The sequence below is a fragment of the Centroberyx gerrardi genome, chromosome 3, assembly GCF_048128805.1.
Source record: "Centroberyx gerrardi isolate f3 chromosome 3, fCenGer3.hap1.cur.20231027, whole genome shotgun sequence".
Taxonomy (NCBI): Eukaryota; Metazoa; Chordata; class Actinopteri; order Beryciformes; family Berycidae; genus Centroberyx; species Centroberyx gerrardi.
In genome coordinates, this window is record NC_135999.1 from 22,995,975 (window position 1) to 23,013,769 (window position 17,795).

A 17,795-nucleotide genomic window follows, 5' to 3' on the forward strand; every position below is an offset into this window, starting at 1 on the left:
CATTGACAACAAAGGTCAAACGGCGGGTCACACATTTTCAAAATCTTGAGAAGTGATAGAAATTCTTAATTATTTTTACCTTTGACATTTTACAGTAAATGTTACATTTTGTCATTTCTGTTGCTTGGACCAATCAAATGTGTGGAACCAACCTATGGATGCCTCTATGCTACAAATGCACAGTTATGGCATTCTTCCGGCACCAGGGAAAGCATTTCACTTCCTCAGCTCTAAAGAGATACAGTATATTTACAGAAGGGTCTATTTATGTATGTTCTTACTTGACAAGAAAATCAGTATGTGCAACAAACAGGCATACAATAAAAGTCAAACACAGAGGTCAGTTTGATGTCATCTCTCAAAACAAGCGACAGTCCAAACAAGTCTGTGAGACATAATTTGGCATCGAACTACGAGGCAGTTACGACAGGTGTGTTAAGATCTCAAAAACTCTGCACTCATGCCTTCTCCTGCAGCCTTGATCTAGCCGCGCTGACACAGACACACACACACACACACACACACACATGCACACACGTTCATAAACTCCCACACACATACACGTACATGCACATACACATACACACACACAAGTGAAAAAAGCTCTCTCTTTTGTGAAGCAGAGAGGTGATTTATATCGGGCAGAAAAGCAAGTAGGGTGACATTTTGGAACTTTGGAGCTTGATAGGGGCTTTGAAAGGAAATATGATAAGCTATGTCTGTGGAATGTCTTGGCGAGAATGTGCAAAGATTTGAACTCTCACCTCATCTGTGTAGCTGCTGAACTCCGGTTGCAATAGCTTGTGCATTCCTGTTCATTTGACAACATGTGGCTAGTATTCTTTTTTTTTTCTTTAAATGTTCAAGCCTGCAGCATATCACAAATTATCCCACAGCTCGCTGGGCTACATAGCCAGCTAGACATGAGTGTCACTGTGAAAACAACTGGTATAGTGGGACTTAGATAATATAATACTGAATTTTCTAAAAGATTAGGTCTGGATTTATGAAGATCAGGAGATTTGTAACATTTTGTTCATTTACTTTGCAATTATTTAGTTTTTGTATTTGTTTTTTTACAGGTGTCGGTTAATGTTTTGGAGGAAATACCATACGAATAAGGATAGAGCTTGCATGCAGCAGAGGGTAAGTACTTGTTTATGTGCTGTTGTGGCCTTTAAGTGCACTGGGGAAGTTGGAATGAGCGGGACGGTATTTGGGCTGAGCTTGTTATCAACGCTTGTCACCTGATTTGATTGAAATAGTAAGCTGCAATGATCATTTCTGCTTTTGGAGAATTAATCAGCATTATGATCCCCTTAAAATGAGGCAAGTGCCCATAAGCCCATGGATCATATGGCCTACATCATTGACCAAGCATATTATGTTTATACATGCAATCACACACACACACACACACACACACAGACACACACACACACATACATTTTAAATGCTTTATTTGCATCCACTGAATTAAGCTATAATTTATACAAATACACAGCCCTCCTACAGGTCTTGAGACGTTTGGGAATTGCACACAAAAGTGTGTAAATATATGGAAAAATACTGTTGTTCTGCAATACACATTTAAAACAATCAATGTAGTCTTGACACTCCGTCATTTGACGTAATGTAATATAATCCTCAGCTATAGACTGTGGTGGTCTGGTTGACAGTCCTGTTGCCAAGTCACGCTCAGCATATATCATACTGAACACCGACCAAAGCCTTGAAAGTTAAAATTAAGGTCTAGAAGAGGTATGGAATTTTGGGGTTCTACACACACACACACACACACACACACACACACACACACACACGCCATTAGTCCCCAGAGCTCCAGCTGCCCAAGGGCACTAAAGTCACGTTGTCCCAGTATGATTGAAGGTCCAGCTGGTAGGCCAGCCCTTTTGATCCCTTTCCCTTTTATGAGAAAGACAAACAACTCCTCGTCGTCACCCACACTGGAGTGATTGATTCAGACACACACACACACACACACACACACAAATACACACACAAACACACACACACACACACGCACACACGCGCACACACACATTGTAATAGCAGTTAGGCACACACGTATGTACACACATTCACACAGTGATCACAGATAGACACATGCACACACACACACACACACACACACACACACACGTTTGGTTAAAGGAATAGTTCACTCAAAAATGAAAGTTTTGTCATTATCTACTTGCCCTCATGTCAGTCGAGGTTTGTATGTATGTATGTATTATATTATATTGTATTGTATTGTATTGTATTGTATGTATCCGTGTCTGCCTTCCCCAAAACAACAGAAGTGAAGGGGCTCGGTTTCTCTAGAGCTCCAAAAACAGCAAAACATGACCATAAAATGACTCCAAACAGCATATTCCAAGTGTTCTGAAGCCAAACAATTGCATTGTAGGTCCAAAAGTCCAATATTTACCTCATTATCTCTTAGATTTTCCTCACTGACAATGATTCACCCTACAGTAGCAAACAGATGTTGCCTTCAAATGCTGATGTGAATAATCTCCTCTTCATTCTGCCAATGCAGAGCAAAGTAGCTCTGTACCAATTGGTTTCTAAAATAGTCAGCAAAAAAGCTGCTTTTGTTTCAGGTTCCATTTTGTTATTTCTGAATAAAAAGTACATGAATATGCAACATGTCGTATTTACAGCTTTCAAAATCAGAAGCAGGAGGTTACGAGGAGCACATGAAGGCAGCAAGACTCTTCCACCTGAGCTCTGCCAGTGGGGAAAATCTAGGAGATAATGAGTTAAATATTGGACTTTTGGACTCACAGTGCAATCGTTTGGCTACAAAACACTTTGAGTATGCTGCACGAGCTGTCTGGAGTCATTTTATAATCATTTTTTGTTGTCTGACATGGAGCTGCAGCTAACTCACTGTGTGTTATGTGGACACACAAACTTCACCAGCGTTTCGACTGACATGAGTGTGAGAACATAATGAGTGGATTTTTAATTTTGGAGTGAAGTGTTCCTTTAATGAATGCCCTCTCTCCCACTGTAATCACTCTGCTAATGACCTGTTTGAACTCTGAATGAAACCCAGAGGGCGAGAACAATAGGTGGAGAGAAAGAGAGAGAGAGAGAGAGAGAGAGAGTGAGAGAGAGAGAGAGAGAGAGAGAAAGAAGGAAAATGTGTATGCAGTGTGACTTGAAACCATGCTGAGGGTTTTTTTCGGGTGAGAGGAGTGAGTGATCATGAAGGTGGTTGGAATGACTCCTGTTCTCCAAATGTTATCTGCCAGACGTTTACATTAGAGTTAGGGTGTTAAGAGAGTTAGAATCTGTGATCAAGAGGACCTTAGTAGTTGATTTGAATTATTTATTTTTGTGATTTAGGAGTAGAAAATACCAGTTTCTCTAATCCTAACCTTAACCCTAAAACTGAATTCCCATGTATTATAATTATAAACTAATTTGATTCAGTTAATATTTGTGAGCATCAACAACAATCTCCCAAAGCTAGAAACCAGAGAACCAAGGATCTAATTGGCGATGACATCATGAGACAAAACAGGGAACTGCTAAATCAACAAGTGAACTGTAGACTGATTTTTGCGTACTCAAAGAATGTTTATCTGACATGTGTCATGCAAATGAGTGTTATTGCCTTGCAGCGCCAAGAGTTAAGAACCAGGAAATGTGCCCATATCGTTACAGGATCACTCTGGCCACTGTCCATTACAGCAAATGTGTCTCCTGCTCAATGCAAATGAAGCAGGTAAAGGGTTTGTTTTTCGATGACATCACCAAGAGAGTCTCGGCTCTTTTGTTCCCAGCTTTGGGAAAATGTTGTCCATGTTCACGTATCTAGGCTGAGCTGTCCAAAATCATAGGTCTAAAAATGTCTTACAAATACAGCATTTTAGATTTACTGACAGCTTGAAATTGTTGAGTAGACTCAGCAATGTTTTTCTATTGACTAAAACCTCTGTTACAAACTTGTAAAAGTTACATACATTCAGTGTTGTGCATCTGGCTCCAAGCTTTGCAAGTTTTAGTTTAATGTAGCCGTTTATTATAGGGACTCAGTTGATCCGCTGATAGCATAACAAAGCACAACAGCTCCAGCTTTAACCACGACAATCATCCTGTGATTTACAAGCTAATATCCAACCTTGATGTTTGAAGTTGTTTTCTGCACATCTCATTGGCACTCCCCCCTTTGGCAAACTAAGGGGACAATGGAGGGACAATAGAATGACAATAATAGAGAACGAGCTATAGGAGGGAGTGAGAGAGGGGAAGGAGGGAATGTGCAGCCGGATCTACACTTCCTGGGTCTCTGCTACCCCAGAGGCCATTTTAGGGCCTCCTTTTTTCCTTTACCCATCCATACGTGGGATTTGCATGAAACTGACTTTGATGGGATCTCCCTGCAGCTAAAGCGCCGGGACAGATCCCGCGTTCATATTCACAACTGGGTATTGCATGGTGGATGAGAAAGAACATCCGCTCAGAAACGGGTGTCGTCTTTTGTGCCACAGGGCGTCAGGATGTCTGAGTTTGTTGGGACTGTTAGTGTGTAATGAGAGAAAAGAGACTCATCCCTATACTTAATATGCTTTTAACTGTGCAGGTACAGAGAGAGAAAGAAAGAGAACACAAGAGAGAGAGAGGGGGGGGGGGAGTGAAAGGATGGACAGGATGAAGGACAAATAGAGGCAGAAACAGAGCTACTATAAATAAAGAGATGGAAAGAGAGAAGTGCAGTAAGGCAGACAGACTGAGAGATAAAGGAAAATGTAGACAAAGAGGTCTGGGGGAAAGGAGAAGGACGTATAAAGTAAAAAAACACAGAGATAGAAACATAAAGATAAAGCAAATGAGGGAGAATGAAAAATGAATCGAGATGGTGTGAGTCCTAGGGGTCAGGTTCTCTCTCTCTCTTTTATTTTTTCTTCTCCCTCTCTCTCTTACGGTAATCCCTCCGGTAGCACTGAGCTGTTAGGCTCCACCATAAATCAGCGTTTGTATGAAATACCAGCGGGAGCCAAAGGTCAAAGGAGAAAATTAGCAGCTGTCTTTTCCTCTCCTTTCATGTTAGCCGCGGGGCTAATCGCCAAGCGCGCCATCAGCCTCATTTCCACTTTAAAACAAACTCCCCGACAAGCCGGGGAGGAGCTGTTTGCCCGCTCTTACATTTTATGGCACCGGATTTTATTCTGAGAGGGAGGAGGAGGAGGGGGAGGTATGTGTGTGTGTGTGTGTGTGTCTTTCTCTCTCTCTCTATCACATCATCCTCAGGTGTGGGTGGGCAAACACTGGAGCATGCTCTTTTCACACTGCTTTGTTGACACATTTCAGCAGGGCCGGGGGAGTAGCAGCGACGGGCTCGGCCTTTGCTTTGGGAGGTCTGCTCCGCTCAAAGGGCCGCTACTCGTTGATATGACGCCTTATTGCACACTGGCCTGCTGAACTCTGATGACCTCTCCAGACCGGGGTTTTCAGTCGTTCCCCTGCCCCGCTGTCAGGCCTTCCTGGTAGCTGAAACACCCCTCGCATTTTGCGGATTGTGTTTTTGGCAAATATGGTTTTTATTGGTTTATGGTTTTTATTTTGGAGGATTGGAACAGAAAGTGACTTGCTGTTTACTCTCCTTCTCTTTTTACTTTACCCTTCCTCTATCTGTCTTTTTACCTCTCTTCTCTGTGTTTTTCTCTATCTCTCTATCTTTCTGCATAGGTCTGCACCTCTGTCTTTCTCTTCCTCTCTCCTCTCAATTTCACCTTGTTTTTTTAAGCATGACATGTAAATTCTGATGCTGGGTTCTGTGTTGCCAAAAGCATATAGACAGGGAAATAATGCATAAATAAAGGAACAAGAAAGAGAAACAAATCTCTCCTCTCTTTCTACACCTCTCTTCTCTCATCCCTCTTGCTGCCCCCGTGTCTGTAGCTTTGTCTTTCTCTCTACCTCTTCACTCCTGTCTATTTCTGAACCTCTCCTCTCTCTATATATACCTTCTCCCTCTGTCCCTCTCTTTCTCTCTCCTTTTCTGTCTTTCTCTCTACCTCTCCCCCCCTCTTTCTCTCTCTGTCTCTGTCTCTGTCTCTCTCTCTGTGGGAATGTTTTCCCTATTGGTTGTCAGTGCAGTCAGTGAGGTGCATAGCAGCAGTTCTGCTTTGTTGATGTTCCTTTTTGCCTATCTGGTGTGCAGTGTTTTGAAGCTCACCCTCCCTTTGCACACCTGCTGAGTAGCTGCATGACACTGGGAAACATCCCACTATAGGGTCAAAGCACTTTTATCTTAGTTTTAGTTTTGGATTCAGAAACTCTGTCAGGAATATATGAACAATAAACAGATGGCCGGGACTGGGATCCTAAATGATTGGTCTCTTAGTGTATCTGCAACTCCCTTTATTTATAGTCTGTGGGTTTTACTCTTCATCTAGTAAAAATATGATAACCTCACAGCACAAAACCATCAGCCATGGACCTCATTCCCACGGTGGCCATTATAAACTTACGTCACACTCGGGGTGGGAAACTATCCGGAAGATCAAGTAGCCTACAACCCAGCTATGTCCCGCTGTGTACCAAGATGCACATAATACAAACGCCGGGAATCGGACAAGCATTTACTATTTCACAGATTCCCGACTGAAAAACATAATAAAAAACGAATGGATCTGTAGAATCCAGAGGGATAATTCACATTTGAATATATTTGTCCCATTATAGATAGCTACCAGAATCTAGCCTATAGGTAGCTAGCTAGTGGCTAACTAGCTATTAATCTAGATAAACTTCCTGCTAAATTAATTCAGTTGTCGTAGTTGTTGTTCCCAATGGCTTGCTAATATGATAACTAGTATGCTAGTTTTATAGGTTATCTATAGTCTTCTGGGTAGAATTTCCCACCCTGAGTGAGACGTTCAAAATGGCCGCCGTGGGAATGAGGTCAATAAGGAGTGATTTGGTGTGTCTGTGTCTCTGTGTGCAAGAAAGAGAGGCATACTGTTGCTTTTGATGTTCTTTAATGTAACATCTCAAAACAAGACAGAGGGGGAAAAAACTAAAAACAAAACTGCGAAACCTCACCAACCTCACCACATGTACACACACCTCCATGCACACACGCTCGCTCACACACACGCACACACAGCAACAGCAGGAGAAAGAGGAGCGAGAGTGTGTGTATGAATGAGCATGTTTATGTGATTTAACCGTGTTCCTAAACAATCAATAGGAGAGCTGTTCTCAACTCATATCTAATCGATTTAGAGCTGGCAGAGCCGGCTGTATACCTTTATGGTAAATAAACACAAACCGCCTTCCCATTAAACATGATTGGCAGGCAATCACCTCATATGCCAAAACATCCAGTTGACAGCCACAATAATTATGGATTTTTTTGACAAGCATATCTGTTCCCTGCTGTTTTATAGAGGTAATTTGCATTTGCATACAGGATAATCAGTGGCATACATTGCGACATTTCTCAGCTATTATACAACAACCCCTTTTTCTATTTTCTTTTTTTTTATTCAGAAAAACTTTAAGGATCACTGTGTCCTCAACTGTCAACAAATTCATTGGAGAAGTTGGGGAATTAGTGCCTTGCTCAATGGCTCAACGGTAGTTGTTGAGGGATGGGAGAGCAAAACTCTTCACCTTCTTCTTATTTCCTGCCCAGATATTCCCATGATGTCCGGGGATTTGGTCTCAACCGAACTGAACTATAAGCTTAAGACTCCTGTTGCTATGTCTGCCCTGGGGTTGACCTGAATTTCTTTCACATCCACACACATGCACACACACACACACACACACACACACACACACACACACGCACACTCACTACACACTTAATACATACGGGGGGAGTACAAAATAACAAGAACACCCAACAAGTACCTAATAAGGAGTAGAGCCTCTTATTACCTTAAGAACAGCTTCAATCCTTGTTGGATTGAATTTGTACAAGTCCTGAACTGTGTGTAGTTGGATACTACACACACAATTCTTAAAGAAGGAAATGGCCTCCGGTTGTTTGAAGGATGAACGAGATGGAAACCTACTTCGCACTCTGCGCTCCAGAACTTCCCATAAAGGTTCAGTGGTGACTGGGGGAGGCCATGGAAGGTGTTTGACTTGACATGGTGTTCATGGTGTTTCTGTTTTTCAAGAAACCACTATTTTCTTAAGCAGTGTGTATGGGGGCATTGTCATCTTGGACTATGGGAAAATCATGATGGAACAGTGTGTGCACCTGGTCCTGTAAACTGGCCTCATATTCCTTGTGTGTTGTACAACCATGCAGAGAAAGCATCAGACCTAATGACTCTAATGAGATGGCTGACCATACCAGATACAGATCCACAACCATGTTGAACAGTTGATGACATTGTAGGTTGAAGGCATCCTTTGTCTTTCTCCAAATGTAAACCTGTCCAGATGTAGGAAAAAAGGCGAAAGATGACTCCATATTACTTTTTCCATTGCTCAGGGGTTGAGGTTTTGTGCTTCTTACACCAGGTTATGCATATTTGTGTGTTGGCCTTTGATATTGCGTTACGTTGCTTTGATATAAGCAGTTTATGAATGGCATAAATAGCAGCTTTGTGAAGCTCACAACACACAGTTTTTGTTGAGACTGTGTCACAGAGATGTTAATTCAATTCTGTGGTCATAGTTTTGTGGTGTTTAGCAACTATCCTGTCAGGTGTCAGGTGTCTGTCCATCCCTGTCAGTGAGCTTCCACTTGTGACCACTGTTCCTCTTTGCAGATGCGTATTTTGCCGTGATTTTTGAGACTGCTCCCTTGGCAACATCTTTTTTTTTTAAGTTTTTCTAACTGTTGCATTTGTAATTTGGGGATTGACTATTTGGCCTCTTTGGAACTCTGTTAGCTGCCTCATGTTACTTTGAAAATTCACATATGAAAGTGGTGATTGTCAGACCTCTTTCAAAGCTGACACACACTACTAATTGGCATTCATCTTAATATGACTCGCCTGCGTAGCTCCCTTTGTAATTGTGGTTCAGTTACTTCAAAGTTAAAGTCCTATTTCAAGTGGTGTTTCCGTTATTTTGTCCACCCTCTGGTATATAAACTCACATTGACCTCAGATCTTGTGATTGTTGTTTGTTTTCTCTTTTTTATTTGAACTGTTCCTGTCCTGCTTTTGCTCTGTAAAGTACTTTGTGACAGACACTGGGAAACAACTCGTGCTGAGCTACACACTGATGGAAAACAGTTCTAAAGTGACAGTGAAAACAAAACCTGTGTGTATCACTTCACACAAACAGGTGATAAAGACACTTGTCAGGTTTATGCTAATCACACACTGAAGTGTTTGTCTTTGCCATAGATTCCCACACTGTGTGTGGACATTGCAAACATCCCCACCTTTCTGTTAAGCGCCTGAACTGGCACGATGTGTTCAGTCGATACCCACAACAGCTGGCAGTAAATATTGTATTTTAAACAATGCCCCATTGTCAGTCTGCTGGTTTCATTGTTTCACTCTGCTGTCTCTGTTGGCTTTGCTGCTGTCTTGTCCAGAAGTTGAACACTGGATCATTTGATCAATAGGGCCAATTCATTTGCCTTATCACTGCATGGATTTGCTGTCAGGTTGAGCCTCAGAAGTACCAGAACCTGTTAGCCGAGGCCTTTTGTCAGTTTAGCCTAGAGTTGGTCTGTAACCAGTTTTGTTCAGCCTATTACAGGCTTGAGTACTGCTTCATATCAAGCACTTTTCTACATCATTTCTCTGATGCTCTTTAAGGATGGGCTACTGAGTTCAAAATAAACACGCAAGCATTTCTCTACTTTCAGAACCAGAACATGAATCATCTTATTTGTCACACACAATAAATATCAGGAATTTGTTTTGGTGACTACTGCAGAAACATATCTAACATAGTAACACAGTACATATTGGTACACATGATACAGGGCAACACTACCTCACATTCAGTGCAAGAAGACAGTGCAGGACATACAATAGTAGACTAATCGCTACACTAGTTTGCTTCCTATAGAAAGCCTAGTGCAAAGCTTTAAGGCTGGAGGCCTATGGACAGTGTCAGTGTAGATTACCAATTATAAAGGAACGCATGTAAAAGATTTGTAATTGCTGTCAGTTACACTATATTTAGCATCTCACGAAGCAAAGAGAAACACTTTACCAAGAGGAAGAGTTATTGGTCAACCATCCATGGATGGCGTCTGTCCATTCTCTTCAATTCATATCTTTCTTTTTTCTTTTCTATTTTTGCTGTATACAGCTTTGCACATCAAGATGCACCTGAAATACTGGCAGAGATAAAGAGAGAGAGAGAGAGAGAGAGAGAGAGAGAGAGAGAGAGAGAGAGAAGCCTATGACCCGGTCCAGGACGCACTCTGTCCGTCTGCCTGTCTGGCTGAACTGGCTGGCTTGGCAAACGTTTGCTCACATCAGATAGGGGTTTTGGTTACCACAAAGGTTTGCCGGGCCAAAACGGATTAGGCCAAGCATCACAGGCATTGTTTCTATACATTATTAAACTTTTAAGCCACCGCAAAACAGGATTATAACAAAAAAGAGGGAGAGTGGGAAGAGAAAGTAATTATTCATCTTCAGTGCTCACATGCACCCCCACCCCTCCTTTAGCAAATCCCCACTCAGGACAACAAGTTTTAAAAGATGACCATCAGGGATTTTTTTTTTTTTTTTCAGCCTTCTTGACACTTTTACCCGCCTGTCGCCCACTCTTGACTTATTTAGACTTTTTCTCAAAGTTGAAATTAAAGTTTATTTTCTCAAATTGGGCCTTTTAAAGGGAATGGTCTTAACAAGCCATAACAAGCGGATGAATGGCTGGCTTCTCAAACTTTAAGGGTGTTATGCACCATGTCCGACTTCAAAGCCCGTCTTAACTCCACACTTTAATTGTATCTTCTTCAAGCCTGTCTGCCTGACCGCCATCTGATTCTGCTGACAACTGCACTCCTCTCTCTTCTTCATGCTCATCCTTGTATCTCTCCATTCCTCCTTCTCCGTCTCTCTCCATCCGTCATGACAGATCCCCCCCCCCCCCCCTCGCTTTCCTTTAGCTCTTCTTCACAAGCTAAAGTCTCTCCGCTACAAGTGTCAACTCAGGCACGAGCCCTAAATTACTTTTTTTTTGGATGGGAGTTGACATCTACCACTCACCCCTCAGCTCATGCAAACAGAATGATGCTATTTGCCCCTCTTTCCCTCTCTCTCTCTCTCTCAACTCTATTTCTTTCTCTATCGTTCCTTTTTTTTTTCTATTTCTCTCTGAGCCTACAAACAGACATTCACGCTTCTCTCCATATGGGCTTTAATTTGCCATTGTCCCCCAAGATATTCCTCGCTCGGGCTTGAGATAAAGGGATAATCACTTCAAAGGGAAGCTAGGGGGGAGACTGCCCCCTCCCTCCCAGCTGAAAGGAGAAGTGGACAATACGCTAATTGAGAGGGGGAACTGATCACAGGGTCTGTTCAAAGGGACGCCTGGCCACGCCCCCTCCTCCCTCCGACGCACTTAATTTTATTAGTGTTTATGGTGATGCTTCAGCCAAAATTATCACTCAAACCCACCACAGCCTTTGAACTCCCAAATATTGGGTTATTTGCAATTATCCACCCTCTCCTCTGTTTTTCTGTGCTATTTTAGCACAAGTGTAGGATTTGAGCAGAGGAACGGATGATAAAATGGGCCGTATAGAATTTATTGTTGACATTGTGCGAAATATACTGTGGGCTGCAATATGATGCAAATCCAAAAGTTCAAATGAAAATGCAACAAAAAGAAAGAACACAGGCCTACTGTTTGACTGACGCAACTTGTGCCACATCATCAAAGACATCTGCAATACTGACATAGAATCATACTATATGCGATAGATAGATAGATAGATAGATAGATAGATAGATAGATAGATAGATAGATAGATAGAGAAATTCGGTTTAACAAATTGTTCCTGCATACTGTCCCAATTAAAAGTCTCGTCTAAGATGTCAGTTTCCTTGTATCCTCCTCTGACACCTGTGCTGAGAGCAGTGAAATGTATACTTTCTCTGTGTTGTTTTAATGCAGCCTCTAATTAAAGAGCAGCTTCATTTCCAGTCTGTCGTGATACGGCAGATGCCTTTAATTTCTTCCCAAGCACGAGCCCTCAATTAGCCTCCAGGTCACCCCATTTTATTGCGGGCTTAATAGCAAGATGGTGGTGGCGCTCTCATCCTGTATTGTGCTTTTAAAGCATTTGGATCTTCCTGTGAAATGGTTAGGGCCCCAACAAAGGGGTCAGGCCGGGGTCAACATCAAAAAGGGCTTCTCGTGGCTACTTTACAGCACCCTCTTTCTTTTGTCGCTGCTAAACAGAGGAGTGGGCATTCAAGGGTCAACAGGTGTGGTCACATGGGTTCAGCATCCCAAGAGATTCCCCGAATGAATTAAAACAGGCAGCATCATGTTAAGAACTTGTATTTTGGCTGCGTTTTGATCATCATTAAAGTTTTGGTTGTGGAAATTGATTAAAAACAAGGAAATCATGAATTCTTTAACAGGCTGAACTTCACATGTCATCAAACGCAGACATAGAATGAGCAAAGTATTAACGAAGCTTCCTGCATATCAGCAAAAAAAAATTAAACTGCAATCTCTGGACATTTTTTTTCATTTAGGTTTTTTTTTTTTTTTTTTGCGCAGTGATATGTGCGGCCTAATTTAATTTGAATGAAGTTAACATCTTATCCTGAATGTGAAATATCCCACTTTTAAGATTGTCCTCCACTTCAAATATTACATTTTAAGACCGCTCTGTATCTCAATTCTCCTTTCAAGACTGACTTTAAAGAAGTTGCTGCACAGATAACAATATGGTGACATATTTCATGGCTTAAATTTAGGCTCGCTGATCAAGTTAAGTGCCCCCCTTAACTTCATAGTGCCAACGCCACTGACCCATTTTGTGATTTTGTGTCCCATCTCACAGACAGCAGGCACTTCCCCATTCTGAAGCGTTGGAAGCTATTGTGCATTTTGGGTCCTGGATTGTTTGGATTTGTGGCAGCAATGTTTGTTTTACAGAGCTCTCCAGTATAAACAGTGGCTATGAATGACCTCTGCATATTCACACAGTCACACACACACACACACAAACAGAGAGAGAGAGAGAGAGAGATCATACTATGTGTCTGTTATCCTAGGGCTTTGTGATAACACCTTACAGTGAAAAATTCTTAAAAGATTAGGTTTGAAATAAGCTGGACTCGATTGTCAGACAAGCTCATAGCACATCCAGGAAGTGGTTGGCAGGGTGTCAATGTAATCAACCGGACTCTTATGCTGTACCAACAAAACAAGAAAGGCTTTTTTTGATGAGTGAATTTTGTCTCTGCACTGGCTCACCACAATTCATATTTTGGTACAAGAGTGTGTGAAAATAATTCAACAGAATATACCAAGGCTAAAATATACTATTTGGAAACTTGCGTCGACTAATGCAGTGGGAAGGTATGGAGCATCAAAATTGAAAATTATCATAAGGTTCTACTGTCACTGAACTGCTTATCCATGATAATCTTACTCAGCAGTCAACAGTGACCACATCCAGCGCCAACCCATACTGGATGCGATTACATTTTCTCCTCAGCCATGTAGCCAAGTGCTTGGAAAATTGGACATTAAGTGCAGATTTGGACAAACACTTTATCAGATGCTGACACAACAACAAATCCACATGGGAATACCTATACAGAATGCTAATTTCTTTATGTGTGGTACAACACGAATTAACTAACGGCACTTGCAGGCCTCGAAGTAGTTGGATTTCATTAGTTCCCTTGTCCTGTACCATCATGAGAGTTTTGTGAATTTGAATCCTCTGACTTATATAATTATATTTCTCCTTTAAAGTTGATTTTCAACATCAAAGGGACAATATAGCCTTTGAAGTACCATGGGATTGGATCACTGTCTAACCCACTCTTTAAGATTCTGTCACAATGACATTAGGGAAGTCATGTGAATTAAAAGACTACAGAACAGCTCTTGCCTTTGCTCTCTGTCCAATTTCAATCAAAATGTCATGCTATGCCATTTTCCTTGTATGTGGAACTGGCAAGTGTGTTAGGCTGACGTCTTTGTGGCTGCAAGCGTGTGACTAATATATAAATTATTTGACAGTTACACTCTATAGGATTATCCAATCAGGGGCTATACCTAGAAGAATAACTTTTAAATTATTGTGGCAATTATTTTTTAAATATATTAAACTCTAAATTATTGACTGTCACATCCCCCTTGCCTAAAAGAACCCTAGTAATCCTATAATAACGTAGGAATATTACAGGAATATACATAATGGCAGCATAAAAGGCAAAAAATACCATAAAGTGCGTTTAGGCCACCATAAAATCACTATAGGCTACTGCAGATACACTATAAGCCCATATAGGAATAATATAGGAATACAAGGGGAAGTTAAAATATACCACAAAGTAAAATAAGGTCACTATAAATGAACTATTGAGTACAGCAGACACTCTACAAGTCCCTATATGAATATTATAGGCTAATGATTTTTGTTAGGAATTTAGTTATTATTATGTTATTTCTTAGTTCTGCCATTTGAAGAAGCCAAAGGCAAAGGCAGCTTGCTCTGTGTCTCTGTTAAAACTTTATGTAGTAACAGACGGATTGTAAGAATAATGCTATTGGGGCGGTAGATCACTTACTTCTGACGCTCCAAAGCCTCGGGGAGTTGGCTCTAGATTGCCTGTCTTTGATAAGGTCCTCGCGCGCGAGTAAAAACTTTCCCGCGTTATAAAAGTTTATTAAATATTTATAAACACCTAAATCTATCGGATGGGTGGATGACGAGCGGGCGAGGGGGGTTTATGAGGCATATTCGTGCTGCTTCTATTCGTTTTTTTTGTTACGGCAAAGACGAGTAGTTGTTTTTTTATCTATCTTCCGGGACCAGGCCAGCGGTTCTTTACTTTGAAGTCCACAGTTAAACCTTCAGCCCAGTTGGTTTAGAAACAGCCTGGAGGAGATCTACCGCCTGCCATGACTTCTTGAAACACTACCTGGGGAAGAAAGTCCGGGTTGAAAACGCTTCTCTCTCCTTTTTTTCCCCCGTGGTTGTATTAAAATTGTCCTATGTGATAAAACATTAGGACGCAGAACAACGCCGGCGCAGCCTGTTGGAGTACTTTACTTTCCCGTTTATAATAAGGGAGGCTACTCGGGTACATGGATGGTAAGTTGTAAGAAAGCTGTTCCACAGGCCCCCTCTCTTGGCCGCTTTGATGTGCTGCTGCTGAGCTTTGAAGTTGAGAAATGTGGGCTGTGTTTCTTGTTTGTGGGCGAGAAATACGGTGAGATAGATAAGGAGCTTATCAATTGTGTGTATATATGAATGTATGAATGTGTAGCCTAGATAAAAACCGAATATTTGTTGGGTGGTGTGTCTCTTTAGCTGGGAAAAAGTGGGATGTATTCTTTAGTAAGAGCCCCCCCCTCCCCTCCCTCCTCCTTTACCTCCTCCAGATTTTGACACCCCCAGTGATCTACATAGGGACTGTGCCTGCCTACTCTGAGGTCAGTTGTTGAATGGGACAGGGTACATTAAACTACATTGGTTGTTTTGCAGCGAGATAGGACACATGTGGCACGGCATAGGCTTTAAATAGTCCGTCGTCGCTTTTTGTGTTGGATTACCATTTGGAGAGTTTTGGATTGGATACAGTTCTACGGAAAATGGAATAACAGTTCAACTTTTTTTTTTTTACGGGCTTTACTCTGGATGAATTTGCTCTGCAATGGTATGTGATTGCATGTATGTTGTGTTTTTTTTTCTTTACGCACGAGACGTTTATGTAGCAGTCATGTAGGATTTTAGCATCGGTTACAGTATGATATGTGATTACATTGTTGCACGCCTGTTGAGACTGTAGTAACCATTATGTAGCCTTTGTAACAGCCACAGATATACTTTTCGGCATTTTCGCTGCGTATCATTCATGGTAAAATATAATATTTCAGTCCCTTATGATTTGGCACTGAGTGTGTATTTATGGCTCAGGCTAAAATCACTTCTGCGATGAGGTTTATTCGCAGTTACAACATGTCTTTTTTATCGTGTTGGTAGTTCAGACACGTTGCCGGGGCTGTGGCTTTAATAATGTGCTGTAATATCCTTCTTTGGCTGATATTAAGGCGATTGATCGCTACCAGTTACGCATGAGCGACTGGCTTCTCCCGCGGGGCTTTTTACCCTCGTACATTATAACGTTAAGGTCATTGTGGTGCAGATCTGATGCATTTCCACTCGTCTGTGCATCTCTGGCATGATGAGGACAAGTGTGGGCTACGTGGGAAACGAGTCTCTGTGTGTAATGCAGACAGGAGTAGGGTACGGTCCTCCGAAACAGATTGGGAATTAATTGGAGTTGAAGCCTGTGACATGGACTCGTTAGGAAAACACGTGTAAGCCACAGTTATGAGAATACGGTTTTGGTGAGGAGTAAGGCGCTGTGCGATGATTATTCTTGTAAAATGTTTTTTGATGTGACAGATCAATGCATATTGAGAATGTAGGCTGCAGTTGATCTCTCATTTAGATTATAAATAGATAAATGAAATGAAAAAAGCCTTTCATATTTTCTTTCTCTGTGAACCCGGCGAGGGTTTTTTGAAAGGGACTGTTTACTTGATGTCTGCCTTTGAAGTTCAGCAGGATCTGGCTTTGATTAGATCAATACTTTGTGTTTCAGAGTGAAGAGGAGCTGAGAAGCTCCCCCGCTGCTTTTAGAGAGTGAGGAGGATTAGGTTGGAGCTCAGAGGAGGCACGACGGCACTCTCACACGGCAACCGGAGCTGGAGCCATGAGCAGGGCGCTTACGGAGCACATCAGCAGTAGCTTCCGAGAAGATGCTCCTCGTCCTCCGGTACCGGGGGAGGAGGGAGAGGCGTCATGCTACAACCCCAGCAAATCTGCCAAAATGAGAGCCCAGAGCAAGGTTAAAGATATCCCCGCCGCCGCGCCTCCCGGATCCACACCGAGGAGGAACGAGGATGGACTCGGGGAGCCAGAGGGCAGCGCGTCCCCGGACTCGCCCCTAGTCCGGTGGACCAAGTCTCTGCATTTTCTCCTGGGCGACCAAGACGGCGCTCACCTCTTCAGGACCTTTCTGGAGCGGGAGAAATGCGTGGACACTTTGGACTTTTGGTTCGCCTGCAACGGCTTCAGGCAAATGGACTTAAAGGATACCAAAACGCTGCGAGTTGCCAAAGTTATTTTCAAGCGGTACATTGAGAACAACAGCATTGTCGCCAAGCAGTTGAAACCCGCCACCAAAACCTTTATAAGGGATAGTATTAAGAAGCAGCAGATAGACTCTGCGATGTTTGACCAGGCGCAGACGGAAATTCAGTCCACCATGGAAGAGAACGCGTACCAGATGTTTTTGACCTCTGACATATACCTCGAATACGTGCGCACCGGTTGCGAGAACGCGGCTTACATGAACCACAGCGGTCTCGGCAGCCTCAAGTTGATGTGCGGATACCTTCCACCTCTCATGGAGGAAGAGGAGTGGAGTTGTAATGACCTGAAGGCAAAAACGTTAGCGTCTGTGGTTGGACTGTCTGCGAAAACCCTGAGGGCTACTGCTACCATCCGGACAGCATCTGAAGTGCTGGAGAATGGATGCAGGTAAGAGCTGCACTCACCTAGGCTGTTACCCTCCCGGGCTGCGCCATGGGAATGCATTTGTTGCTTAATG

The 17,795-nt window shown here is 42.3% G+C and overlaps 1 protein-coding gene across 3 annotated transcripts in view; it reads left to right on the plus strand.

The window, feature by feature from the left end:
- The first annotated feature begins 1,082 nt into the window (after positions 1-1,082).
- The window catches only part of LOC139925661 (axin-2-like), a 32,137-nt gene continuing 15,424 nt past the window's right edge, over positions 1,083-17,795 (plus strand). The window contains exons 1-2 of one of the 3 annotated variants that reach the window (XM_078282520.1): positions 1,083-1,146; positions 16,785-17,725. In XM_078282520.1, coding sequence (XP_078138646.1) covers positions 16,896-17,725 — 830 coding nt within the window. In that variant the 5' untranslated portion in view covers positions 1,083-1,146; positions 16,785-16,895. Of the gene's footprint in view, positions 1,147-15,050; positions 15,269-15,631; positions 15,834-16,784; positions 17,726-17,795 lie in introns of those variants that run through there. The other 2 variants (XM_078282508.1, XM_071917128.2) reach the window with 2 other exon arrangements.